At 39.5% G+C, this 27,652-nt stretch overlaps 1 protein-coding gene and 1 long non-coding RNA gene across 3 annotated transcripts; both read left to right on the top strand.

The window, feature by feature from the left end:
* Nucleotides 1–24: 24 nt before the first annotated feature.
* Nucleotides 25–908, top strand: LOC103154607 (uncharacterized). The gene is made up of 2 exons (XR_001659213.1): nucleotides 25–215; nucleotides 297–908. It is a non-coding gene; the product is annotated as an uncharacterized LOC103154607 (long non-coding RNA).
* Nucleotides 909–3,001: 2,093 nt separating this feature from the next.
* On the top strand, nucleotides 3,002–27,008 carry brwd1 (bromodomain and WD repeat domain containing 1). 2 transcript variants are annotated; one of them, XM_007575916.2, is made up of 44 exons: nucleotides 3,002–3,320; nucleotides 3,435–3,493; nucleotides 3,611–3,640; nucleotides 3,846–3,905; nucleotides 5,591–5,741; nucleotides 5,967–6,065; nucleotides 7,047–7,207; nucleotides 8,386–8,607; nucleotides 10,759–10,859; nucleotides 11,543–11,613; nucleotides 11,770–11,870; nucleotides 11,997–12,037; nucleotides 12,122–12,223; nucleotides 13,359–13,512; nucleotides 13,616–13,750; nucleotides 14,056–14,184; nucleotides 14,360–14,508; nucleotides 15,235–15,311; nucleotides 15,466–15,678; nucleotides 15,775–15,958; nucleotides 16,297–16,387; nucleotides 17,053–17,175; nucleotides 17,279–17,349; nucleotides 17,500–17,731; nucleotides 17,852–17,968; nucleotides 18,080–18,187; nucleotides 18,313–18,437; nucleotides 18,577–18,659; nucleotides 18,866–18,977; nucleotides 19,418–19,479; nucleotides 19,583–19,738; nucleotides 19,841–19,961; nucleotides 20,093–20,218; nucleotides 20,337–20,403; nucleotides 20,881–20,931; nucleotides 21,302–21,427; nucleotides 21,525–21,677; nucleotides 21,788–21,948; nucleotides 22,781–22,953; nucleotides 23,306–23,446; nucleotides 23,536–23,694; nucleotides 23,831–24,154; nucleotides 24,275–24,415; nucleotides 24,502–27,008. In XM_007575916.2, exons 1-44 carry the CDS (start codon nucleotides 3,284–3,286, stop codon nucleotides 25,833–25,835), a joined length of 6,633 nt encoding a protein of 2,210 aa, XP_007575978.1. In that variant the 5' UTR covers nucleotides 3,002–3,283; the 3' UTR covers nucleotides 25,836–27,008. The 2 variants fall into 2 exon arrangements, with proteins under 2 accessions (XP_007575978.1, XP_007575979.1); XM_007575917.2 differs by having other exon boundaries at nucleotides 3,004–3,320; nucleotides 23,309–23,446.
* Nucleotides 27,009–27,652: the final 644 nt, after the last annotated feature.

Here is a 27,652-nt window from a genome sequence, read left to right on the forward strand (position 1 = left end):
CACACAAGACCCTGGTTCTTAAAGCTGTGATTGAAAAGATCATGTTATTTTTGTTTTATTTTTTTTCCCCCAATGCCTTGCATTGATGTTAATGACAGGCTCCTCCCAAGACCAAGAAGGTAAAGGAGGCAGCAAAGGCCAAGGCTGAAGAGAAGAAAGAAGCCCAAGCAGAGAAAGAAGTTCCTGCAGAAAATGGCGAGGCCAAAGCTGAGGAGGTACGTTAGCACTGGTGCCTAATGGGTCTGGTTTCATAGTAAGAACAAACTGCTAAACATGTCTGCTTTATTCATTGACAGGCTGCTGCAGCAGATGATCAGGCAGACGAAAAGGAAGACAAGGCTGAAGAGGATGAGAAAGCAGAGTAGCAGAGATGGTGTCATGTTCTACTTTTTGTTGTAAAATGCAGAGAATATTTTTATCAGCTATTTTCTTAAGACGGCATTGTTTTTAAGGATGTGATTGCATTTTTAAAATACTTAAATGTCTGTTAAATTTCCAAAGCTTTTGTGAAGGGACCCTTTCTGTCATTGTGTTGATTGTATTTTGTGGCATCATACATGTTTCAGAAGAGAGAACGAGAGAGTTTGTTCAGAGGGACCATATCACCGGTACTATTATGGATTCTCAAAATGCTGTGAGTGGAATAATGCTGTGGAAGCTAAAGCATTATTTTGTGTTTGAACTTTGGTGCTCAGCTTTCACTTTTTTTTTGTTTGTTTTTTTTTGTTTTGTTTTTACCCCCATCTGAAACAAATGTTAATTTTCTGGTACAGTAGTAAACAACGGTGAGACACATTGCAGAGTTGGTTGTTTATCCTTTTAGGATCTTGAGTTTGGGGATTTTATCTTTTCCAAATGCATTTATGTTATAGGTGGTATAAAATGCCAATTAAAATGGTTGTGTTTGCAAAGTTTTGTTTGTTGTTGTTTTTTAACTTGGCCTTCATTCATAATGTTAACATGAATAGCAACACCCTCTACCTACAGTGAATCCTGCATCTTTTCTACACTGGGACTACAGCTTACCCCATGTTGTAGAGCCACAGCTTTCTATCAGAAAACTATGCAATTTTCTATTAGAAAGCTGCATAGAAGTCACTTTTTTGTGTGTTTTTTTATTATTACTATTATGGCAAAGTCCTGCCATAATTTTGAATTGATAAATCACTCTTAACATAAATTATGAGTTTGTTGATTGCTTCACTAGCACATAGCCCACATAATATTTTCAGTAGGTCTAAGGTTAAATTTTCTCAGAGACCTTCCAGCCTTCAAAATCTATTTTTATATGTATATAGAATAATTTTCCCAACTGGGCCCAATTTTCAGCCATTTGACCCAAATTCTTACTCTGTGGCAAAAAGGAAGTAAGTAGGTTGCTCAGGAAAAAACCTAACTAATATTGGTTAAACTGGCCAAAAACTGAAAGATGTCACAAAATCCATTGTCACTGTCAACAGTGATGTTAGGGTTTTGTTAACATGGACTCGAGTAACAACCAAGAAAGAAATGATCGTTACTTAAAATTTCTAATCATTTCTGCTTAGAAAAGTGGTCAAATATCCAAACAGAATGAAGTCAGTAGCTCTTGACTAAAGAAAGTTTGTGGTTTCTCTGGAAAACGTAAGGCACATTTAACAAAAAGTATGTGTGAGTTCCAGAAAATCCACAAAGTAATATTTATGCACCTTTTACTTAAATGATCAAAATTACTTTAAAATGGGTGAACTAGTTTGCATTGAATTTTATTAGTGCAGATAATTTTTTTATTTATTTTTTTTTTACAAAATTAGGTTTTAATATGTAAGGCAAAGTTCAGCCTTCTTACTTTCATGTGTGTCTGTTGTGCCAGTTGACTTTTTTTGTATGGCGCCTATTCTCGACAAGTGTCTTAATTTAATCTTGAAATTTAATTCATTTCAAGAGTTCAAATAGAAGACAAACAACCAAGATTATATTACACAGTGATATGATAAAACAAACAAAAAAAAGATAATTGAAAAATTCTACTTGTTTCACAAAGTCAAATAAAAATCTTTTTTTTTTTTTTATTCAAGCATTGATGTCCTTTTGCTTTGATGAATATTGCTTATAGCTAATGAAAATACAACTTTTAGTGGCTTTGAACCATTGGGAAAGGCTCCAGTTCTTATTCTTTTTAACCCACAAAAATACAGCTGATATTCTTTGTTCAGTTGTGGCTTAGCACAAAGTATCTGACAGTTACACCCATGTCAATGGATAAATATCCATATGAAGCATTAAGTTCAGCTGCTGTCCATAGAGCACAGAATGTTATAAACTTTTCAAGGCTGCACTGGGGCATTTTTTCTATTTTTCATTCCTCTCAACTTTCGATTTCTCATTTTCATTGTGTGAACAGACAAGTTCGTTTGGCAACAGACATGTCCTCTATAGAGGCTTGGTGTTAGTTAGTGACTGTTCTGGAAAATTTCAAATTTCTGTTTTACTTTAATTTGGGGTGAGGTGAGTTGCAGCTCACCTCACCCCAAAATGATTAAAATCAATAGAAATAAATTGGAAAACATTACGATGTGTTATGCATGTATGAGTAATTTCATTTTTTATTTTAACGGGGTTTTTTTGTTTTGTTTTTTCGTTAGGAGGAGCATTTTTTTTAACTGCAAGCCACAGTAATCAAAATTATCAAAAATAAATGAATAGGAGAATTTTTTTTAATATACAAAGCTAAAGCTAAAAACGACAAGCTTGTAGCAGTTATTAATTTATTTTTAGAATACATTGTATTCACACTTGTTCGCTGGTTTGACATAAGAAATGTATATTTTGATGAAGTGAGCTGGCAACCGTTATCGGTGACGTCACATGCACAGCTCACGACCTTGCTATCAGAAAAGGGGGAGGGCGTAACATTAATAGCACTGTGTTTATCAATTTTAAAATGTGTGTTGTCCTTTGAAAATATAAAAATAATTAGTCCAATGTAGTTCTGTATTTTTACAATGATGTAATATAACTGTGGCTAGCCACCAAGCTAACGCGCGGTGGTGTCTTTTGTTGCTGGAGTGCTCCTCCCTCCCTGCCCCCTTTTTCCTGTGTTACTCCGCCGTGGCGGAAGTAAGTTGTATCGCCGAGGCCTCATCCTTCCAATGGCGACTGCAAACAGGCTGAATAGAAAGCGGGAGCAACCGTGGAGGGGGTCAGCGACGTGTAACCGAAATTAAATAAATATATCTGATTTTTCTTTAGCAACAAAGTTAGTCTGAAGATCACTCCACCTCTCCAAATCACGGCCGTTTCCATGGCCAAAAGTCGGAACATTTCGCTCCTTGAGTCGGGTAAGCCGCAGAAGTAAACCCCAATTGATGGCTTGATTTACACCAATATCGCTCGTGCTAATTGATTCTTGGACTGATTTCCAGGCTATTAATGTACTCACTGTTCCGTTTCAGAGCTCTATTACTTGATTTCTCGTTTCCTAACAACGGGTCCGTGTCGGAGAGCGGCTGAGGTGAGCTGGCGTGCTTTCACTGGCACACTTTGTTGTATTTCGACATAGTTGACGAGCACTTGATAATAGTTAATATACAGGCACCCTAATCTGGATTGCATTTCAATTCCTCCCCAGGTCCTAGCAAGTGAACTCGAAGAATATCAGGTCTGTATTTTGGTTGTCTCTGCTTGCTAGGTAACTGCTAACTAGCTGCTTCGCTGTAGGCTGACTGTGCTTATAAACTTGGTGAACTCTTTGGACTTTTTAATATCCCGTTACGTCCCACTTATTTGACATCATCTGGTTTTAAGACGCGTGTACCTGCTTCAATTTTTAAAGTAAATCATCTTTGATAAACTGTTTTCGACAGCTCTTACCGGGAAGATTGGACTGGCTGGGAAATGAACACCCTAGAACATACGAAGATGTGGTAAGATTTAACTTTGTGATTTCAAGTTCAGTGCCGATGCTTGTTATTGTCTTGTGACAGAGGGGGCTGCACGTTCTGTGCTTGTTTACGGTCTTTGTTCGGTTTCCATCTGAACCGCTGATGTAGATCTTTAACTTTTAATGAACTGTAAAGCCTAACTTGTTCGGAAAACCTTAACTGTTTATGGTTAACTTTTGAATGGTCTACCAAAAACCCGCATTAGGATGGGAGTTTAATGTTTTTTTGTACCAGCTGTCGTATTGCAGTTAGGGTGGGTTGTTCGGCTTGTCGCTTTGCTGAGACTGCTTTCTCAGCCAATCACAAGCCGAGTTTCTTTGTCTCTGCGTTATTTTGCATGTGACCTGCGCTGTGATTGGTTCTTTAAAGAAAGAGAATATTTGCATACAAACCACGCCTTGAGAAACAAGGGGTGAGAAGTGCATGAAAAAAAAATACTTTGTCTGACACCTAACTTGTTATAATGCAGTCTCCAGGCACAAATTAAACGTCTAAAATACTGGAGAAAGCTTTTGGTATGATTTTTTTGATTATTTAACAACAGACAATAGTCTTATTTAAAAATACTAAGGTTTATTTGTTTCCAATGTTGAGATATTTGATATAAAAAAATCTTATAGATCCGTTAAAAGTATTGGTAAACAATGTAGTTAAAAAATGTTGAAAACATTTGTATAGACCCATGGCACACTTATGTTTATTTTCCAAAAATCCATGCATCTGTGCTGCACATGTTGGCAGGAAATGGCTTTGGAAGCAATGCTAACAAGGAGCTTGAAATAAATAATGCATGTAGACTGCCTTGCTTTTCAATAATTTAACAATAAATTGCCTATTTCATCAGGATTTTATTTAATTCCCCTTTGGGATTAATAAATCCAGGTTCAAACTCAAAACTGAGTAAGTGCCAGAGTTTGTTTGAAGGTGTTTTATCAGTGACTCAATTGACTAGGTTCTATAAGATAACTTTTTTTTTTTTAATCCCTTGGCATTACAGACTGAGTTTTCGTCCATTATATTATAACTAAGAATGACCTGAAACACATAAATTATTTGTAATATGTCTCTTTGGTTGCATTTGTACTGTATAAATTTAATATTTTCATAGAAATCGCATTTATTATTATTTTTTTTATTGAAACAAAACAAACAAACAAAAAAAGTGAAAACTGCTGTTTGTAGATACCCTGTGTAAAGAGGCTTGGGATAACATTTATTATGATACTATAAATAAGAATTGGATTTTATGGAAAACAAAGCTTGAACTATTGTTGCAACTCTCAAAAACGTGTAGCTATAGCTTTGGACTGGTAAAGTTATGTAAGCTGTTCCCACCGGTAATATTTACTGCCGGTAATGTCAGACAATAGTGAATAAAGGTTGATCTAAACAGGAGCCGAACAAATATTTTTCAATTTTATGAAAACTAAAACTATACACGTTATACAGATAGTCCTCAACCAACTCAACACGGTCTGGTAAGAGGACCTGGTCCTATGTCAGTCAAGTTTGCAGCTGTACGCCATGTATAAGCTATTGTGAAACAGCGTTTGGTACAAGTATGGGACTTGCTTATAGAGTTTACACTAAAATTCAACAGAATTGTGGAAATATGCTCCTAGCTGAATAGCGAAATTTCACTGCTCTTGTTGTGTTTGCCCTGACAGGTTGCTGCCAACAGACATGTTGCACCCGACCATTTGCTACAGATATGTAAGCAAATTGGACCACTCCTCGATAAAGAGGTCCCATCGTGTGTCCCAGGTGTGCACTCTCTCCTGGGGTCTGGAAAGCAGTCCATGCTTCGGACTGCGAAAGGTACAGGCTTTGTGTATTTTTATGCTCAGGAATGTGAGACGGCGTTTTTGTTACTTTAGACCGCATGAGGAGTTCAATTTGTTTCCATAAAACATTTGTTCAAGCAGAGATTGTTCAGCAGTTGTTTTTTCATTTGTTCATTTGTGAGGAGTGATACCGAGACATCTGTTCCACTCACTCATCTGGCAGTCGGCAGAAGCACATCATGAACTTTCTGATTTTCAGACTGTGACGGTGTGCAGCTCAAAGTTTCATCATATGCAGCCCTTCATCGGGGCAGACCACCAGAGAGGCCTTTGAACCAGAAGCAACCTCCACATCAGGGTAAGTCCCAGTGGTGTGGCAAATGAAACTAACTAGTAGCATATTTGCTGAGAGGTGTTCCGTTCATCTGCTGTGATTTTGTCTTTCCTTTATTTGTGGTACTTTGAAGTTTAATATTTTGATGATGATTTCATTGTAGTGCTGTTTTATTTTAAGCTCACTGTTTGTCTGCCACAATAAAGCCACCTTTATCACGTGGTGAAGTGTTGGGCCATAATTTTGACATAAAATTTGTTCCATTTAATTTAGTGGCGAGATTCCCTGATGTTACAGAGTTTCTAATCTTTTGTGCATTGAGGGCCTTATTTTCTGTGCATTCTTGTTAAACCTGTTTGACGCACCTGTAGCAGTGCTTCAGCTCTGAAACCTATCCTGCTATGAGAAAAGTAATGCATATATTTGGCTCTAGGGTATTTGGGGTGTTTTACACGTATGAAGTTACTATTTACGGCTTCTGAGAATGTGTCTCCCTCCACACTTTTTAATGCAGATATTTTTTTTTATTTTCTTTCCCAGGCAAATATGAATAAGTATAAACTAAAACGGTTTGTTTGGTGTTTGTGCACACCTTACTGTAACATTCATCAGGCCCACTGTGTGTTGTTTGGTTAAGAACTTGGGGCCTGAGCCATGGCTTAATAATTTGTAACAAAAACATTTGAGCTTGACAACAATGCTATCTTAATTTGTAGGTGAAACAGAATTTTGTTTGACGAGCTGTATTGTTTGGAGGCACAATGGCCTACTTTCAGAATCTGTTGTAAAACCAGAAATTACTGCCACTGATGTTTGTTGCATTAGGGATATCTTCAGTCTATGCAATCAGTGCACATCTTAAGGTGGTGGGCCATCAGTTGTGTGGAGGTTCTCGCTTATCTAATAACTCAACATACCAACACATGTTGAATGAGGCTCATAATGTCAGCACTTTTTCAAATCTTACAATTTCTATCTCTGTGCTCCGGTGTGTTTTATTAACAGTGAAGGTACATCGAGGGAGGGAGCTGACTGGAGTGCAATGTTTCAGCTCCATCTGTCCTGTCAGCACATATGAGCACATGCGTCTGCATCGGCGGATCCTGGGACATCTGTCTGCAGTGTATTGTATCGCATTTGATCGAACCGGTCTCAGGATCTTCACAGTAAGATGGAAGCACTCGTCCTAACTGATAAAATATTGGCAGCCTGACTGTTTTCTACATTAGGGATGTCCAATCAGGAGAAAGGTTGGTGGCAGATATAAATCCCCATCTCGTACTGCATTAAATACCAATGGTATGTAGATGAAAACTACATACCATACACTTCTGCCTCTTTATGTCTACCAGTTGTTCAAGCAAACACCCACTGGAGTTTGTGTGGGATTTCCCTATGTTTCTAATTGTATCTGGCTCCACATGTACCGCTGCATCTTTCAATGAGCTCTCCTCTCTCTTGTGGCAACGCTTTTATGCATATCAGTTTGAGGTGCTTTGTCATTTCCAAGCATGTTTTGATATGACCAATTTTACTTGTAACATTTTATTCCGGTTCCAGTTGAACATGTGTGAACAAACGTACAGCAACAGCAATTCTCCTGCTTTAAAAAGTTAGGGTTTTGCTTTAAACGCTCATAAAATGTAATTTACTTTGTTTTGGCTGCTCTCGGTACAGCTCTATCCCAAACAGAAAATTGTTGGGGGATTATTTATTTATTTATTTATTTATTTATTTTTGAGACCAGTGGTATTTATTTGGAGAGAAAAAGGGCAAAGAGAGAGATAGACGAGAATTTGGGGATGGAACTGCAGCAAAGGTGCCAAGGTTGGAAATCAACCTTCAGACAGCTGGGTCGAGTGCTAATAGAACTAGAAATATCCTTTATTGTCCCACAATGGGGAAATGTCTTTGCAAGAGCAGCGAAGTGACAGGTAATAACAGCAGAAAGCCATGGCTTGCTTCTGTTTATGGGGTGTCCGCTCTACATCTACAGGATTCGTCTTCCATGTCGAGTGATATTTGAAAATAGACACTCACATGGCAGAGAGCTGAAACATCCAATACACTCCCTCTTTTACTGCGAAGGTGACTGTAAAGGTTACAAAAAAAAAAGATGAAAATTGTGAAGGAAAACCAATTTCTTTGTGAAGTACGTGTCTGGATTTTGCACTGCAGTACATGTATTGGAAGTCGTGTTTAATCTGGGACTCCGATATCAACCGTTTAAATAGTTCTTTCTCAGGACATCCCTAATGCATGTTGTGGTGTGCTGCTAAAATCTTTTCTACCTGATGTCTGTTTTACCACGTGTCCTGAAGCAAAAATAACTTGTGTCTTTAAGGGCTCAGATGATTGTTTGGTGAAGATTTGGTCTTCGCTCGATGGAAGGCTTCACTCAACATTGAGAGGACACTCTGCAGAAATCACAGACTTGGCTGTCAACTATGAAAACACACTAATTGCTGCAGGAAGCTGTGACAAGACCATCCGTGTGTGGTGCCTTCGTACCTGTGCTCCTATGGCTGTGCTGCAGGGACACAGTGGATCCATTACCTCCCTTCAGGTAAAGAAATGGGCAGCAATAAAAACACCCTGTTATTTATCAATTGGGACTTTCTCCCGTTGTAAAGATAAGAGGAGGGCAGGTTAGGTATGTCGAGGCATTTTTAATATCTAGTTGATGATTTGTAATGCTTTCGAGACTGTATTAAAACTGTTCCTGCTAGGTCTGTTTATTCTCACAGGTGAGCCTTTCTCTTGAGATGGCTCACCTGGAACATTGCGCTATGGTTGTGTTCCATCAGAGAACGGGGTTAGACTTGAAAGCTGAAGAAGAGGAAGGCAAAATGGGTCAGAACATTTTTTTTAAGTACAATGCGCACTACAGTGAGTCAGTGAAAGCTACTTCTGTTTAAATGGTTGTTCTGGCTAAAGTGGAGTCCTAAAACTGAGTCCTAAAAGGAACCGCTTGTATCGAGGAAATAAAGCTCAGACATCTTAAGACATGATTTTTAAAAAGGAAAAATGTTTTTAGGATTTAATGTTTGTGCTGTAAGATACCAGTGTGATTTAGACTTAAAGAGCATAAATAAAAAAAAAATCTAACACAAATTTCATATAACTTCATACAGTTTGAAGGCGTATATTTGTTTAGATTATTCCTGGTTACATAAGACGTGGCAGAATGCCTTTATTGTTGCACTCAGTCTGGTCTCTGTCAGCTGTTGTGTTGCTGCTTGTTTTCTCTCTTATCAGAAGGAGCCCGGTTGCTACATACTGGCCGATCTTCTGGTGAACGTTAAGTTTCTTTAGATCAGGTTCTCCAATAAGCAAAAGTTGGAAAATGTTCACACATTTCACCAACACGTACATTGGCATTTCATATGCTTCAGTCAGACAGGGTAAAGAATTGCGTTTTCAACAAGTTGACATTTGTTATGTTTGTGCTAACCTGCTTTTTATTGGTCGGGTGTATTTATTTGCAACTCTGACTGTTCTCTTGCTTCACTGCTGCAGCTGACCTGCCTACGCAGTGTTTTTTTTTTTTTTTTTTTTCTTTTTTCACCAGGGTCGGGGGGGCGATATAGCTATATTAGATTGTTAAAGATTTTAACTTGCTGTCATCCTGCCAAAGCAGAGAGATTGGAATGTAGTCAATACGTCATTTTCTGTCCATTTTTTTTTATTCCAAGACTTACCTTAGTGTTGCTCTTCATCTGTTGAAGGAAAATGAATTGTGACACATGCTTCTTACTGTAATGTCTTTTGCCAAAGTGTCAGAGCAAATCTTTGTGAGATGAATCGGATATTAACCAAATATTTTAGAGGTATTCTTTTCTGGAAACTACAACCAGATAAATAAGTTACAGCTTTCTGCATATTAATTGTGTTAGCAATCAATGTGCTAACACACTTTACAAAATAAAAAGGTCTTGTAGAAATACAACAAACACCACAGTACTTTATAGAGCATTGCAAACCATGTTTTGTTTAGTAAAGCCCCACAACTCAGTTCAGTTATAGCAAGTGTAAAAGTTATTTGAAGACATTCAAGTATTGTTTGATTGCATAAGACTACAACATATCTAGAATTTGATTTTTGTCTGTGATTTGTGAAATACCTTTTATTTAATCATACTATGCAGTAATGAAATGTCACCCACATATGACTGAATAGGTTGACAGACTTCCTATAGATTGAAGTCTGTCAATATAATATACCAATATACCCTGCTAGTCGGACAGTACAGTCTTTTCACCATGCAACATGTTTCTTGATTGAGCAGGTCAGTTGAGGTCTTGTTTTATTTGAAAAACAGCTCCGTTCAGCTTTCACTTCCTCTGGAGTTACTGGTGTAAAAACTTAACCAAATGCAGAAGCCCTGATCCTCATATTTAACAAGTAAACCAAAAGCCTTTTTGATTGTGTTTATTAGCCAAATTTTGAAGGTAGGTGTTGTAGTGAGTTGGGTGCTGTGATTGTCAGGTCTACCAGTTTTATGAAATGAGATACTCACTGCTTTTTAGGCACTCCAGAAAGCGAAATGAACTTTATGCTCATCTCTGATGACCTGAGTCTGGATTTTTCAGGGGTTTTTTTTCCCACCCGAGCTTAGTGGGACGTTAATGTTCAACCCTCTATTATTGAGGAAGTTTCTCTGCATAAAATAACTTGAGTATTCACTGTACCGACCCGCATTTCTTTTGTTGTTAGTTTTCACCTTTTGCAAAGGGCTCCAAACGTTACATGCTGTCCACTGGAACGGATGCTACTGTCTGCTTCTGGCAGTGGGATGTCAACAACATCTACTTCAGGTCAGCATGGCTTCTTTTAGCAGGACAGAGGTGAAAATAAGTTTAGAAATGATTAGGATTAATACAGTCTTTTTTTTTTTTTAAATAAAGGAAGAAGAAAAAAAAATGTAACAATGAAAACTGCATAATGTAGATGGTTGTTCAAGAGTTAATGAATTTTAGATTTCATTTTGTTTTCAATTATGTTGATTTCAAAGTAACTTACTGACACTCGTCCACACCAGAATATTTTAACAAGAGAAATTGCATACCTTTTTTAAAATTACAATTTAAAGAGAAAAATAAAAATAACTTTTTCCTAAATCTCAAGAATCTTGCCTTTAGTATTTAAAGATTTTTGTGTTTGGGGACCATTTTAACTCTGGAAAGGCAAGAATGGAAAAAAATCTGCTTTTTCCACTTAAAATAAAGTCTATGATGTATTGTAGATACTAGGGAATTTATAAATTAGCTGAGCCGATAATATGTGAAGATAAACCTAAAAAAAAAAAAAGCCACGTGATGTGTTTGAAATGCAGACATGTAGATGGATGCTGATGAGACGGCTTGTGCCACATATTCCTTGACCCCTACATGTTGAGGATGATTCTGGCCCTTTCTGTCACTTGTCTGTCCTTTTCGGTGAAGATTAGCCATCACTGTTTGTGTAAACTTGCCAATATTTTTCTCTGTTCTCCCTAAAGCGATCGGCCACACAAGTTTACAGAGCGGCCAAGGCCAGGGGTCCAGACTGTGTGCTCCTCGTTCAGTCCAGGTGAAGATTTCTTTAAGCATGAACAAATGCTGAAAGTGTTTCACGCTGAGTTTTATGGATCTTGCTACTGTGTTTTCCTCTCCAACAGTTACCTAAGTGGGAACTCATTAGCTTTGGGAAAACCTGAAACTTATCACAAAATGATCTTACTTTCAGGTGGGATGTTCTTGGCAACAGGAAGCACAGATGATGTCATTAGAATATACTACCTGGGAAGCGGGAGTCCAGAGAAGATATCAGAGCTCCATGAGCACACGGTTAGCAGGCTATCTCTTTTCTACCATATAGCAAATACTTTCTAACATGTAAACCTGGCATTTGCATGTAACATTTAAGTTTATAACCACTGACAATATGAGGGATTTTTTTGGGCTTCTTTTTAGGATAAAGTGGACAGCATCCAGTTCTCCCACTCAGGTGAAAGGTATGTGTATTTACTATTACACCGTTTATTTGTGTTAAGTCAGTACTGAGTTAATTGTGCAATGGAAACCGTGTTCTGTCTCAGGTTTGTAAGCGGAAGTCGAGATGGAACGGCTCGAATTTGGAAGCTGCATCAGCGGCAGCGCTGGAGATGCATCCTACTCAACATGTCTGCAACTCTTCCTGGGTAAGGGCTCGAAACATTAATTTCTTAACATAAAGCTTAAAACATCAATTTCTCTTTGTGGTATTTTGATTATTGCTTACTGATTGTGTAATATAAAACTATGGTGTACACCGAAAAGTCCTTTGTCCACATGTATTTTGGTCTTCTGTTGGATAACTGTAACACATAAGATGGAAAATATCTCTCAGGTTAGTTGTTGGAAGAAGTAGTTTGAAATCCAAAAGACAATAGAGGAATTAAGGGTGCAATTTATTGACCAATTTATTGACCAGCCGAAATCGGCCACCCGATGTCTCGGCATCCATTTCCTTAATTTTGGGACATCGGCGATCGGCTGATACCTACATGTGAAACCGATTGTATTCCCGATCTGTCTACCTCAGCAAAGGTCTAAAAATCAACCACTGTCCTCTTTTGCCCTCATGTGAAAGAGGTTTGACTAACGTGCTAACCCACCAGGTCACCTCTGTATGTTTGCAATAAACAACTATTGCCAACTCAGCAACTTTCTTGCTATTATTTAGCAACATTTCAGTCCAAAAAAAAGTATCAGCAAAAATCAGAATCAGCAAATTGGGCTTTTGATCAGCCAGAAAACTACAATTGATGCACCCCTAAAAGGAAGTACAAGAATATACCCAAACATGTTTCCAAACTTTAATCAGTTTTTACTCAACAAAAATATTACTGAAGCTTTATGGTCTTCATCTAAGCTTCTGTTGGCTGTGAGTAGAGACAAATTCAATGTTGCATTTGACCCAGCGATCAGAGTTAATCTTGGAAAACCTAACTGTGATCACCAGCTGATTGATTAGTTCATTCCAATATGTACAGAGCTGAAGTAGTTCTACACAGTCTAACTACATGACCAATCTGCCAGATTGTTTTCTGCCACAAGGAAGAAGAATGTCTTTTTTATCACTAAGGAGAGCCGAGCAACTAAATATTGATTTTGAGCAAGATGAAAGAGAAATGCTTCAGTCGAACAAAAACAGGTCCCAGTATATGTACTGCAGCAGTGTTATTGGGGAAACTCGACTTAAATTACCATTAGATACAGACTGAAAGTGTTTGTTGAGTTAATGAGTTGGACTGTTTTTGGTGCCAGTTTATCGTCGTTTCCTTCTCTTATTAGTGCTGAGTCAACAAGCGAAGAGGAAAACTACTTTAAACCCAAAGTTACCATGGTTGCGTGGGATCGCCATGACAATACAGTCGTCACGGCTGTTAACAACCATCTCCTCAAAGTGTGGAACTCCTACACAGGACAGCTGCTACATATCCTAAAAGTACATGTGCCCAAGATTTGTCTTGCTCAGTGAAGAAACCCAACACTAATTATTCCCATTATTATTCTCAAATGAAGTTAATAAATCCTACTGATGTTTTCAGGGCCATGAAGCTGAGGTGTTTGTCCTCGAACCTCACCCCTTTGATGCCAGGATCATCCTGTCTGCTGGCCACGACGGGAACGTCTTCATCTGGGATCTGCAACGAGGAAAAAACACCCGGCATTACTTCAACATGGTACACACACACACACACATTCTGCACAAGCAGGACAGCATCCTTACAGATTGAGAAAGACAACAGTAACACAGTGCAATTCAATTATTTAGAATTTACCATGAAGCTAATTGTGACAAATGATGGCAGGCTGAGAGCCGAGTTCTTGATTTAGTAGATCATTTGTTGGGGCTTTCAACCATTTACATCAGTGTAATGTTGTTTCTTAATCAAGTTTATTCACACATCTTTTATTCTTTTACCCGGAGGGGGTAAAATACACTTGTCGTGGTCTCCTTTCAAGTACTTTGTTTTTCTTATTCCAGATTGAGGGTCAGGGTCACGGAGCCGTTTTTGACTGCAAATTCACTCCTGATGGTCAGCGGTTTGCCTGCACAGACTCGCACGGCCATCTGCTCATCTTTGGCTTTGGCAGCTCCAAACCGTACGAAAAGGCAAGAAAAATAGATCGAGAAAATTATAAATCTTTTTGGCACAGAAGACGAACCTTTCATACGTGTTTGATAGAGAGAAGTAGTTATTTGGGGGGGGATGTCTACTGGACATTAAAGTGAAAAAAGAAGAGTTTTTTTTATTTTATTTAAATAATTCTTCCCTTGGTTTCCACAGCTTCCAGACCAGGTGTTCTTCCACACAGATTACAGGCCACTGATTCGAGATGCCAATGGCTTTGTATTGGATGAGCAAACACAGCAAGCTCCCCATCTGATGCCCCCTCCGTTCTTGGTCGATGTAGATGGAAACCCCCATCCACCCAGGTATCAGACTGTAAAGGACAACTACATAACTCTCCGTATCGTCCACAATGAATCGTATTCATTTTGATTTAGATGATTAAGAACAAACTAATGTTTTTTTTAAATACAATGCCAAATGCAAATTTTAGTACAGTAGTTCATTTTTTTTTATCGTTCTTTAAAAATGACAATAAATTTCCTGTATTAAGATATTACTCAAAAATTGTTACCTTATATTCTGGACGCTTAACAGTATAAGTCGAATCAGTCAAGGAGGAATGAACTTATACCCTGGTGAGACTTAAATAAGTCACATTTATTTAGAAATGGTCAAACATGAGCTTTTCAACAAACTCATGGAATCTATCGACCTAGGCTTTGAAGTTTGCTGACTTCGTTCCAACCCTTCTGGTCGTTCGCTGATCAGGAACACATTGGTTGAAAAATGTCCAGCGCCTATCTTCAGACAATTAGAGTTGATCCCCTGATAAGTTGGCAATCATTTAAATTTAGCATCAAGTCTTTCATTGTCACAAAGTTGCAAATGGACACATGAAGCTCCTCTGTTGCTACATTCTTATATTTTAGACTTCTTGTTCCAGATTGAAAAAAAAACAAACAAAAAAACTATTAGCTTTTACTTCCCTACTGTGTTTCATTTATAGATTGAGAATTTTTACTGATGCCACTTGGTTTTTTGTTTTTTCTTTTTGTCTTTTCCTCACAAAACATTCGGCTTTTTTCCAGATACCAGCGTCTCGTTCCGGGCAGGGAGAACATCGCTGCTGAACATCTGGTTCCTCAGCTGGGATACGTAGCCACTAGTAAGGCTGGAGCTTTACTCATCTTTACAGAAAACATTATATCAAAGCATATAGTTTATTTTTATTTTGACTGAGAAATCAACTTCTAATAATTCATCTAAAGGCACCCATATGACTTACAACGGTCCTTGATCGTCCCGCGTCTTCTCTTTAGGTGACGGCGAGGTGGTGGAGCAGGTGATCAGCCAGCAGACGGCAGAACCTGAAGAGGTTTCAGTGAGACGCAGCAGCCTTCTGGACGAGGCGATCCGACAGCTGCAGGCCCAACAGGACCGGCAGAACCAGGTCGGGACAGAAGCAGCACCAGCTCCTGACGCCAGACCAGAAGGTCCGGTGTTGGCACCAGCACCAAGTACTCCACGCAGAGGTAGCAGCCATATTCCTCTGCATCGTTTTATATCTGTGTCCTTGAATTTTGTTCATGGATTTTCTTTTGTTTTCTCCCCCTCCCCCGTCCATCCAGTGTCTGTGAATGAGCGAGCAGATGTGCAGTCACCTCCTAATGTGGGTCTGAGACGAAGTGGCCAGGTGGAGGGTGTGAGGCAGATGCACCAAAACGCTCCTCGCAGTCAGATGGCCACAGAAAGAGACCTGCAGGCGTGGAGGCGCAGGGTGGTGGTTCCTGAACTGGCAGCTAGCAACTACAGGTGAAACAATTCAACCTAAAATATTTCCAGACTTTGACTTTAAGAGACCGTGATTTAAATGCTACTTTGTGATAAGTTTTCTTGGTGACTCGGGGTAGGTACAACTTGAAACGTAAAGGACTTCATAGTACCACTTTAGTCAAGGATACAGATTTTATAATCTTCTGTGGCAAAAATATATTTTAGGCTAAGCTCAGATGTTTGTAGTTTTCAATTTTTATTAATACGAAAGAAACCCAGAAGTTGAAGTTGGTTTCTACGTGATAGTTAATTGCTATTTTTGTCACCTTTATCATAAATGTTCTCAAAAAAAATAACCAATGTGTAAAATGTTTCAGGAACCAGGAGGATGTTCGCACAGCCAGAGGAGATGAGGAGGTTTTCCTGTACAACACAAAGAAAAGACGGATTATCTATGGCAGCTTTCGGGTAGGTCTGCTGTTGCTTTGCTGCGTTAGTCTCAGTTTTAGCCATTTTTTGAAGAAGAGCTTCTCTGCAATTTCATTATTAGTTTTAAAGAATAAAACTTGTAGATTAAGATTTATTACATACAGACTGTAATACATTTTTATCCATCCATCCGTTATCTAAGACAACAGATGGATGCAGGGTTCTGAGGGGAGCTGGTGTCTTTCTCCTAATATATTTTTATTTGTTATATAAATGTGATGAACAGACTTTGCTTGAGCCTCCAGCCAAGCCTCGCTTTAGCATCTATTACTAAGACGTTTTTCTTCCACTCAATGATCTATGAATACTCTTGGATACGTCCCTCTGTGAACATTCAGATTCTTCAGCATTTGTGACTGTTAAGTCAGAAGTCTTCCCCATGGACATAGCAGAAGTCATTTCTGAATTAAGACGTGTTTCTTTGGTAATACAGACCAATTAAATAAATTAGAATATCACTGAAATCCAATTTATTTTAGCAGCTTTATCACTGAGTGAAACACGGTATGTATGTTAATTGAACACTGATGGATGCGCCGAAAAACATTTTTGTTGAGATGAAATTGTGTTGTAGTTGGTTTATCCTGTGCAGCAGTCGATCTGTTGGTGTTTCTTGGTGCTGACTCGGTCCCATCCGTCCTCAGGATGATTCAGACGAAGAACCTTCGGCTGCAAAGCGAGTTCACAGCCGCAGAGGTTCCTCAGATCTTATTGAATTCTCATGTGAAGAAGGCGAGGAGACGGCTAGTTCAGATATTCACACTGAGGTAATTCACTGTCACTCTTCTTGTCAGTTTGTATTGATATAACCCACATCTCTGTGGTCCCAGTTTATTTTTAACCTTTTACCTTTTTTTTTTTTTTCCCCAGGACAATGACATTGATGGCAGTGAACTGGATACCTCCAATGATGAAGAAGAGTGGACCAGTGACAGCTCTAAGTACGATTCCTTGTGCTCTTTTCTACCAATTGCTAGAAAGATACTTTTCTTCAACTCCTCTGTTTTAGACCATTGTCACCTCAGATGGCTCTCTGAGGCTCCTCTGGTCGCTGTTGCCAATTGAAAACGTTTCATGTTCTGATTGGGCAGCCATACATCCAGCGAGTACTCTGACTGGACAGCAGATGCCGGCATAAACCTGCAGCCCTCCACGCCACTGTCGTCACGTAAGCGAGTGAGGTGCAGACTCAGCAGCTCCGAGGAAGAGGAGGAGGAAGACAACGAGGAAGAGGAGGAGAAGCAGCAAAGTGAGGAGGAGGAGGAGAAACCTGTGAAGAAAAGCAAAGAGAAAGCTAAGAAAGCCAAAGCCAAGTCACCCCGGGTGAGTTTACCGCTGCTGCTGCCGGGATCTAAATAGATTAATTTGCGTTGATGCTGTTTTAATTGGGATAAAGCAAGATTTTGAAATCACTAAATGGTTTACCTGTTGTGCTCCAATCAGCGTCCAAAGCCCCGACCATCGATTAACAGAGAAGTGTCAAACGAGTTCAGGCCGTCGGCGTGGATCACCGATGTCATTCCCAGGAAGTCTCCTTTTGTTCCACAGATGGGCGACGAGGTATCAGACCTTTAAAATGCTTTTTCACTACTATTTTCACCACAAGTTACCACAAAGTTGATATAATATGCTGCTAGTCTTCATAGGCATTAAATCTTGTGTTTCTCCCAGGTGATCTACTTCCGCCAGGGCCATGAGGCCTATGTAGACGCTGTGAGTCGCAGTGAGCTCTATCCCATCAACCTGGAAAAACAGCCGTGGAAAAAAATGGAGCTGCGGGTAAAACGCATAAATCGTGTTCAGAGCAGCATATAAAAGGCCATTAATTGTGTCCATGTCTTACCAAAGTTCCTGAGGTTCTCATTAAACAGAACCGATTAAGTGAAAACCTTCATGTTTTCCAGGACCAAGAGTTTGTGAAGATCACTGGTATTAAATATGAAGTTTGCCCTCCAACGCTTTGCTGTCTGAAGCTGACTCTCATCGACCACGGCACCAAGAAAATCACAGACAAGTCATTTTCTATCAAGTAGGCAGCTCATGTTGAATTTCATGAATGCATATTAGTTGTATGATTGTAAAGATTAATACTAATGACAAAATATAATACGCCGAAAAAAAATGCCGTCATTAGACCACCCTTTTGTTGTGTTGTTTTTTTTCTCTAGGTACCACGACATGCCGGATGTGATCGATTTTCTGGTGTTGAGGCAGAGTTATGACGAGGCGCTCCGTCGAAACTGGCAGCCAAGTAAGTTCTTCTTTTAGTGTAATCTTTTCTAAATCAGTTGAATTTTGTTTAGTCTTATTTCAGTAATGAATTCAAACTTTTAAACATATAAAGAAATAAATGTTACCAGGTACTGTGGGGTTACTTATGTACGTGATTAACTGTTGAATTGTTAAATGTAGAAAGTGGTCAGAATTTTCACTTCTGTTGTTCTTCTTCTATGGTAGATGACAGGTTTCGCTCAGTGATCGATGATGCCTGGTGGTTTGGGACCATCGTCTGTCAGGAGCCCTACCAGCCAGAATACGCAGACAGCCTCTTTCAGTGCTTCAAAGTCAGGTGGGAAAAATAACTGCCATCATGTCCAATCAAAGCATAATAATAATAATAATTAACTACTTTGACATTTTTAATGGATGATCAGTGGTAGGGAAAGTAATAATGGTTCATTTTTGGAAGTAACAAAATAGTTTTTGTGGAGTGACGGTGGTACCTTTTGCATACACGCGTACACCGTTTTAAAATCATATTCAAGTCTTAAAATCTTCACTTCAAGATATGATGTTACATTTTTGAACTTTGCATATTATGATGTAGCTTTTATGACTCTATTATCCTATTGTATGTCATTATTGTCTAAGTGGCAAAAGCCAGGAAAACGTCTGTACTTGTCCAGAACTCTGTGGTCCTTACAGCAGAAGGTTTGGAAGTGTCATTTTAGCTTTTTAAATTCTGCTAAATGGCGCTGATTTCTGTGTGAATGTTTGCGTTTTCAATAGATGGGACAACGGAGAAACCGAAAAACTCAGTCCCTGGGACGTGGAGCCTATACAGGACGACGGTAATCACAGCTCAAGTATTTTCAGAAAGTCGTCTGTTCACACTGTTTTGCTCGCGGCCCCTGACGACAAATTTCTAATCTCGTCTCTGCTGTTACTTTGCAGCCCAGCCCCCAGACACAGATGGAGGAGGTATCCCTGCGACAGCGGAGGAGATGAAAGAGCTGATGTACAAACCTGTACCAGGGGAGTGGGGCGAGAGGAGCAGGGACGAGGAGTGTGATCGCATCATCGCCGGTATCAACCAGCTCATTACTCTCGGTGCGTATGCCAAACAAGATGAAGTGTCTGTTCTTTGTTGGCTTATTAAGCCGCCTTCTTATAAATTGCACTGATCTGCCTTTCTTTGTGCTTTTAATGCAGAGATCGCAGCTCCGTTTTCTGGTCCGGTAGACTTAATCCAGTATCCCACCTACTGCACCGTGATCGCCTATCCCACCGATCTGGGCACAATCAGACTGCGGCTCATCAACAGGTTTTACAGGTGTGCTCCTCCAGTCATGTTTCACTCCATCCACCTTATAATCAGCAAAGGTTATTTTGTTTCAGTCTATTGAAATCTGAATAAATTACGTTTTGTACTAAGCTGCATACGTTCCCCTCTGTGCTTGACAGGCGCCTCTCTGCATTAGTTTGGGAAGCCAGGTATATTGCACATAACGCCCGCACTTTCAATGAGCCAAGAAGCAAGATTGCCCACTCTGCAAAAATCATCTCAAGCGTTCTCCAGAGATTTGTCAAGTAAGATCTGTTGCATGTTTTTCAGATAGTTTGTTTGTATTTTATGTTTTGAATGGTCAATTGGTGACACTTTATAAGCTCAATATATTCTGCATATTTTCTTGTTGTGTTTTTCTAGTAATCCAAGGTGCATGGATATTTTGGAAATCTACAGTGTTGTGGAGGAGATGGACGATGATGATGAGGCAAGTCTTCAAAGAATAATGAGGGAGAATAATAGTTCAGTGAAAAAAAAAACAAGTCTTTTGTTTTACAATGTTGAAATGCTGCAGGTTTGATCAGGTCTCATTGGAAAGGGTTGATGTTGGCTGCAGCTTTGGCAGAATGTGGCAACCTGAGCAGTTTTTATATTTTATGTGTTTTCAGAAACAGTCTTTCTCATAAAAGCACTTTGTAAAATTACCTTAGCTTCCCTGCGAGCTGAAATAATAGAGAAGTTGTAACCTTTAACGACTGTTTATATTAATGCTGTGGCACGCTCGAGATAAAACAGCCAGCTTCACTTAGAGGTGCAGCGGCTTTGAATGATGGTTCCCCGGTGAATGCAAGCCATTGAATTGAAATTGAATCGCTTTTATTTATTGTTGACTTGATTTCTGTATTTTTTTAAAACTTGAATTTGATTGTAAATGATTATATTGACCAACTCTGGCTCTCTTCAGGAAGAAGAAATGGAAGCACCAGGCACATCCTCAGGACATAGACTACGTCAGGTAAACAAGAGAAACTAACACTGACTTCATGCAGAACACAGCACATCCTTACGTTGATGCACTGCTCAGAGTTTCTGATAATTTTCTTTTCTAAAACTCTGACCCTGAATTAAAGACTTCAGTTAATTCCAACTATTTCTGTTCAAGTTACTAGAAGACACTTTTCTAAAACTTTTTTTAATAAATTGAAATGTTAACTGCCTTTACAGGAAAATGAAAGAGAGAGAACAGTGTCTTTTCACAGATTTTAAAAAGGACATAGTTATAAAATTAGCATTTTCTGGGTAAAGGGTGGAGCTAATTTCTCTAGAAAGTAAGAGATATCATGAAGTCTTTAACAATGTTAATGTCCATTTGTTAATCTCTGCAGCACTCAGTGGAGGTCTTGCCAGACCGAGATTCTTGGAAGGAACATTGTAGGCATCTAGTCAACTATATATTTGAATGTGAAGACTCAGAACCGTTCAGACAGCCTGTGGATCCTGAGAACTATCCTGTAAGTGAACATCAGCTGAGACTGCAAATCCAAACAACTCCAGGTTTTATTCTAAGCTTTGAAGGCCTTCCAAGTCATGTCTTGCTTATGTTTCCAGGATTATCTTGACATTATTGATACTCCAATGGACTTTGGCACAGTGAAAAGGACTCTGGAGGAAGATCGCTATGAAAACCCTATAGAGCTGTGCAAAGACACGCGCTTAATATTTGCCAATGCCAAGGCTTACACGCCCAACAAACGCTCCAAGGTAGGCGATAATTGCTGCTTGGGGAGGGAGCGTTTATCTCTTCTGGCGTCACATTTGAGATAAATTTACTGAGTCGTCAGGGATTTTCTTTAACCGTCTACTTCTTTTAGATTTACAGCATGACCTTGCGACTCTCTGCCTTCTTCGAGGAGCAGATCAGAACAATCATATCAGAGTACAAAACTGCCGTCAAAAGCAGTGACCGGCTGCGCCGCAGTCAGAGGTTTCGCAAGAAAATGCAGCAGCAGGATCAGTCCTCAGCCACAACAAGGTTTGTCTTGCCTCATCTGTGGTTGGCTGACAAATTCAACATACTATGGATTCTGAATGCTGTGCTCTAGTTCTGTCTTGTTACAACTGGTTTTCTTTTTTAAGTCCTACCTCAACCAATCATTTTCTGTTTCTAGAGCCCATTTTAAACAGGCATGTAGATCATGGTTCAATAACAAAAATAAAAACATCGCATTATGCATAAATATGACATCCATTTCTAAGGCACGGTTTGGTACATCCTTCTATTTGCTTTAGCAGTACCACTGTGTTGTCTCATCTCCAGTGCTGTCGCATGATTTTAAAATAAAATAAAAAATAGTAATAATGTCAAGATCTGTAATTAACCACACTTGGATCACAAACTATATGTTGACAAAATAAGCATTTTCGGTTCAAAAACCCTTTCTGCTGCTAATTTATTGAATAAACAAACATTAGACCTTTTGGGCTGTCTGGTCTGTTTTCATTACCTACTGCATATTCTGCATGTGCTCAGGTATTAAAAACAATATTGTATGTGTGTGTGGACAACCAAAAGAGCTGACTTTAGGTACAAATATATTTACCATCAGTCACACCCTCGATAGTCTTTTGAATGTCTGAAAAATAAGGTAAAAACAGGAAGTTTTATAGAAAGTAGACTTTTAAAATGTGCAGTCTAAAGTAAAACCAAAAGGCTGAGACAAAGAGAATCAAAGTATACAGCGAATCCTACTGAGAAAATAATTGCTGGATTTCCCGTGCCGTGCTAGTGTCTTTGTCATATTGTAGTTACTGTAACAGCTGGATGTCAAACTACTAAATGTTTCTCTCCCCTTTCGCCCCACCAGTCACAAAAAGTCCGCTGTTAAAACTCAGGAAAAATCGGAGTCAATGTCCATAACAAAATCTACCTCAGCCAAAGTGTCTGTTCCTGAGAGAGCGAGGCGGAGTCGAGGCAGAAGCTCAGGTCTAAGCTCCTCAGAGGACGACTCCGGCTCCAAAGCTGCCTCATCCACAGCAGGTACAAGCAAACTTTGCTTCGTCATTGGTTTTATAACAGCAGCTGAAATGTAAACCGTATACGCAGATTAGCGTTATATTCTGCTCTTGACGCTTCTAGACTACAAATTGGAAGTGTAACTTAAATATTTTGACCCACAAATCCTTATTTTCTTTACTTTGATGGGGATGTGTCTGCAGTCACCTCTGCAATTATTGATGCAAAGAGCAAGAGTCTTACTTTGGAAAGCGGAAAAGGCAGATTTACAGCTACAGATACAATACCTGCGTTTTTCACACTTAGGAAAATTTTATTATCTTGGTTATGCTGATTGATTCTCAAAACTTAAGTTTTTTTTTTTGTTTTTTTTTTGCAGAGTCTGAAAGCGAGAATGAACAGAGTGATTCAGATGACGAGGAGACGCGTCCAGCGTCTTCAAAGCGTCATCAAAGCAGACACAAAGCCAGAGTTACAAGAAGCAAAACTTCCAAGAAGAAGAAGAAGAATCAAAAAGGTCAGGAGTAAACTTCGCCCAGACGACATAGGTTTGTCTTTAAGTCATCTATTAAACAAATTAACTTTGAAAATGTGTTTTGTGGCTAGCTGATAAGAGTGACAGTGAAGATGAGGAGGAGGAATGCGAGAGTGAAGGAGAGGATGAAGAAGATGGAGATGTTTCCTCCAAGTCTTCGGACCATCAATATACCAGCAGAAGCACAAGGCAGACCAGAAACAGAACTGCCAGAGACAGAACAAGAGCAGGTGAGACACATGACAAGACCAAAAGGCTCTCGTTGTCAGAAAATTGTAATTCAATGTTACTTCTCTGCTCTGAGAAAACATGGAAAGGCAGGTGTTGACAGCCTTCGATGTTCCGAATGGCTCTCTTTTTTTTCAGAAGGCAGAGCAGAAATGAACGGCCACAGCAGCAGGGCGTCGCGTCGAGAAAGGCGCCATCAACGCAACTCTGACCGAGCCTCCTCCCATGACTCGGACCGGGAAGAAGAGGTGACCGTTCCCAGGTTCCTCAAGAGAAAAACGGCGAGGGCCGCTGTCAGTAAGATGAAACAACTGGAGGCATCCGATGAAGACTACGAAGAGGAAGAGAGGAAGCCGAGAAGCAGCAGCAGCAGCAGCTGGCTCCGCCACGCATCTCGTACTGGCAAACGTAGTGCGGTGATCCAGAGCAGCTCTGAGTCGGACGGAGAGTTGTCGACTGAAGGTAAGCAAAGATTTTAAAGTCTAGAACACCGCTGGAAAATATACATAAATTTAGACTTTTACTGTTTTGTGCCAATTAAGGGTGGAGCTTTACCGTTTTGTCTTCTTAAAACATTTCTAGGTTCCCAGAATACTAAGGAATCTGACAGCGAATCCATGGGTGAGGAAGATGGCACTGGGAGCGAGGTTTCATCCTCTTCCCAGATTAAACAGAATGGAGTTAACAAGAAAACCAAACACACTGCCAAAACAAGGAGAAATGGTGACTATTTTTACATTTTTACATTACTGCATGTTTTTATAATCAGTTTCATGACTTCTTTTTTTTTTTTTTTTTTCCCCCTACAGATACGTTGTCCCAAGTGAATGGACACAGTGGAAAAAATAAATTTGAGAGCAACTCTGAGCAAGAAGAAACTGCAAAGGAGGAGGAAAACCAGATACCTCTGTCTCACAAACCGTCTAGAAGCACTGCTGGAAGAAGTAGGATTGCAAGCGAGGAGGAGGCAGAGGAGAGCAATGAGCGCCAAACCACACGGAATAAAACTCCTGTAAGTTCAGATGAAGAGTACTGTGCCAAAAAACGGCCTCAACAAAATGGAAGGACTGATAAAGAATCATTCCAAAGGGACTCAAAGAAAAAAAGTAAAGTGTCAGCATCAAAAAGCCAAGACAAACAAAAATCTGCCTCAACAAAAACATTGGATGGTGGGGAATCCGATGAACTCAGCGATCCTCCTCCAAAACGATCAAGCCCACAGAAGAAAGGGACGAAGAAAGCGGAGTTGGAAAGAAGTCCCTCCAGCGATGGGTCTGACCTTGAAATAAGGAAACTAACGAGAAGCAAAACCAAAAGGCCTCACTCCACGTCGGCTTCGGAAAGCTCTGAGGAGTACAAACCCCGGAGGAAGTCGTGGAGGAAACGCTCCACTGGATCGTCAGACGAAGAGTTGGATCATTCCGATGACGCATCAAAGAGACGGCTGAACCTTCGCGCTCTACCCAAAAAGAAATACATAGTTGATAACTCTCTTTCCGAGGAAGATGTGACAGGAGAAAACCAGCGGAGGCAAAGAAACGGCAACAAGAGAGAGTTGGAGTCGAGGGAAGAGGGGTACAACACAAGAGTGTCCAGGAGAACGTCTCCCAGTGAAGGAAAGAATCAGGTCACTTCCAAGAGGAAACGGATTTACACCTCAGACTCTGAGGACGAGGAGGAAGACGCGCAGAAAGGGCCTCTAAACAACAGCAATAGTAACAGCAGGTCAGACTCCTCCAAGAGCTTTAAAAGGGAATCCAAGCAAGATGGCAAAGAGAGTGACACTTCATCCCACTCTGATTCCAGAGAGGAGGAAGAAGAGGAGGACGACGTTCAGTCAAACAGGAGGAGGAAAAGCCTTAGGCAGCCAAAGCCTAAACGGAAGGAGAGCTACAGCAGCAGCAAACACAGTTCAGACTCGGAAAGCAAGCCGATGTTTTCAGCCTCTGAACACTCCTTTTCCAGCTCAGGGTCCCACAGCAGTCCAAAGAGGAGAAGTCGCACGCGAACGGAAAGGCCCACGAGCTGCAAGCTCAGGCTGCGGCGCCATCAACGCATCTCAGAGGAGGACAGCGAACCACAGAGACGCGTCAACACTCGGAACCGAGGCAAGCGGACCGTTAGTTACCGCGACAGCGAATGAAAGCGCGGCTGGAGGCTTCACAGTGAAGACGGGACATTTACTGGACGGGTTGGGGACACTTGATGGCCAAGTTATGGTAGTAGCACTGGAGTCCTCAACAATAAAATGCTGTGAATCTGTTTCATTCAGGGATATTATTTATATTTTCTATGAAAAACATGTTTATAGATGTATTACAAATTCAAGCATTTGAACTGCTAGTTTTCACAAGGATACAGGACAAACATCACCTGCTGTGGTGGTGGTTGTGATTTGGCAGAATAACAGTTTCTGGGGAATCTTGTCGGCTTGGGTGCTATCCTAATATACCTCTGTTTAATCGAGCATATTGCTGGCTTGCACTAAAACACTGTAATGAGGTATTTCATACACTAGTTTTGCATTAGAAACTCAGGGGTCAACTAAGTTTACTGTAGTCTGGAGAGATGCAGTTGTTTTTTTTGTTTTTTTTTTTGTTTTGTTTTTTTTAGATAAGGTAAGGACGATAAATGATTCCAGATTGGCAGATGTCTGAGCACATCGACGGGATCCAAAAAAATCCACGCCTACATTTTTGACTTCAGCACTCCTTTGTAAATCCACACACCTGAAGCTTGACTGTATTGTGAGGTGAGCCAAATGAACTCTTCCCCACACGTTTCTTATTTTTCTTATTTTGTTTTGCTTTGTATTCTAGTGAATAGATGTAAATACGTCATTGAGATTTAACAATTAGTTGCTAGCAAAGCGCTTATTTAAATCTGACCGGGGTTGTCAACTGTTTTCTTTTTTTTTTTTTCTTTACCTTTAACTGCATTTTCTTGCCATGTGTCACAAGTTGGTACTTTTTTTTTTGCCAAGTACGAATAACCAAAAGTACTTAAAGCAAGATACTGCAATTTCTCATATTGGGAAGATCTTTTATCATTGTCCTGTGTTACCTACTTTCAGTATTAAATTCTTTTTGCAGAGTTGACTTAAATATTTTCCCGGCCATGTTTTTTTTGTTGTTTTTTTTTTGTTTTTTTTTGTTTGAGGACGTTTCCAAATACCTTCGCTTGGTGACCTTTTGCTCAACGTTTTTCGTACTACACCTTTAATAGATTTCACAGTGAAACTGTTCATAAAATGTGGTTGTGGAGTGCAATGAAATAATTATTCCTGCCATGAATAAAGACATCAGTTCAAGGTGTATTCTATGTCTGACTCAATTTCTCCTTCTGACATACAGGACAGCCAGATTTATTTAATACATTTGTCCCTTGAATCATTGGTTCAAGGGACCAATGAACCAATGAACCTTGAACCAATGATTCAAGGGGCTGATTTAAATTCACGTTCTAATCTTTTTTTTATTATTCTCTACTAGATATGATGATGTGTCTCAATGATCCATTAACATTTTATTTATTGGCAAGAATTAAAAAGGTTCTCTGTATGATCAAAATAGATGACACAAAATTTTGATTATGCACAGTGCCTACCAAAAGTATTAATACCCCATGATCATTATTTCTAAAGATATTTTGTTGCAAATCCACAAAAGTGTTTGTGGAAATAATTTTTTACAATTTTATTTTAGATTTACAATACAAAGAAGTGTATAATGGAAGTAAAGAAAATTTTTTCACTAATCTGAAAAGTGACGTGTGTGGTGTGTATATAAATTTATTCATGTGATGGCTCTAAATAAAATCCATAGAAATAATTGTCTTCAGATGTCACTGATAGAAATGAAAGTCGGCATGTGCAGTTTATAATAAAAGTATAATGTAAATCCTATTGAGAATCTATGGAAAAACGAATAATTTTGTAAGAACTAAACATGAAATGCAAGT

Source organism: Poecilia formosa, unplaced genomic scaffold (assembly GCF_000485575.1).
Source record: "Poecilia formosa unplaced genomic scaffold, Poecilia_formosa-5.1.2 Scaffold392, whole genome shotgun sequence".
NCBI lineage: Eukaryota > Metazoa > Chordata > Actinopteri > Cyprinodontiformes > Poeciliidae > Poecilia > Poecilia formosa.

Coding starts and splice junctions, on each gene's coding strand:
- brwd1 (XM_007575916.2), top strand. CDS start 3,284: ATGGCCAAAAGTCGGAACATTTCGCTCCTTGAGTCGG. Junction 19,480..19,582: donor GGAGCCTATACAGGACGACG/GTAATCACAGCT, acceptor GTTACTTTGCAG/CCCAGCCCCCAGACACAGAT. Junction 20,404..20,880: donor AGATGGACGATGATGATGAG/GCAAGTCTTCAA, acceptor GGCTCTCTTCAG/GAAGAAGAAATGGAAGCACC.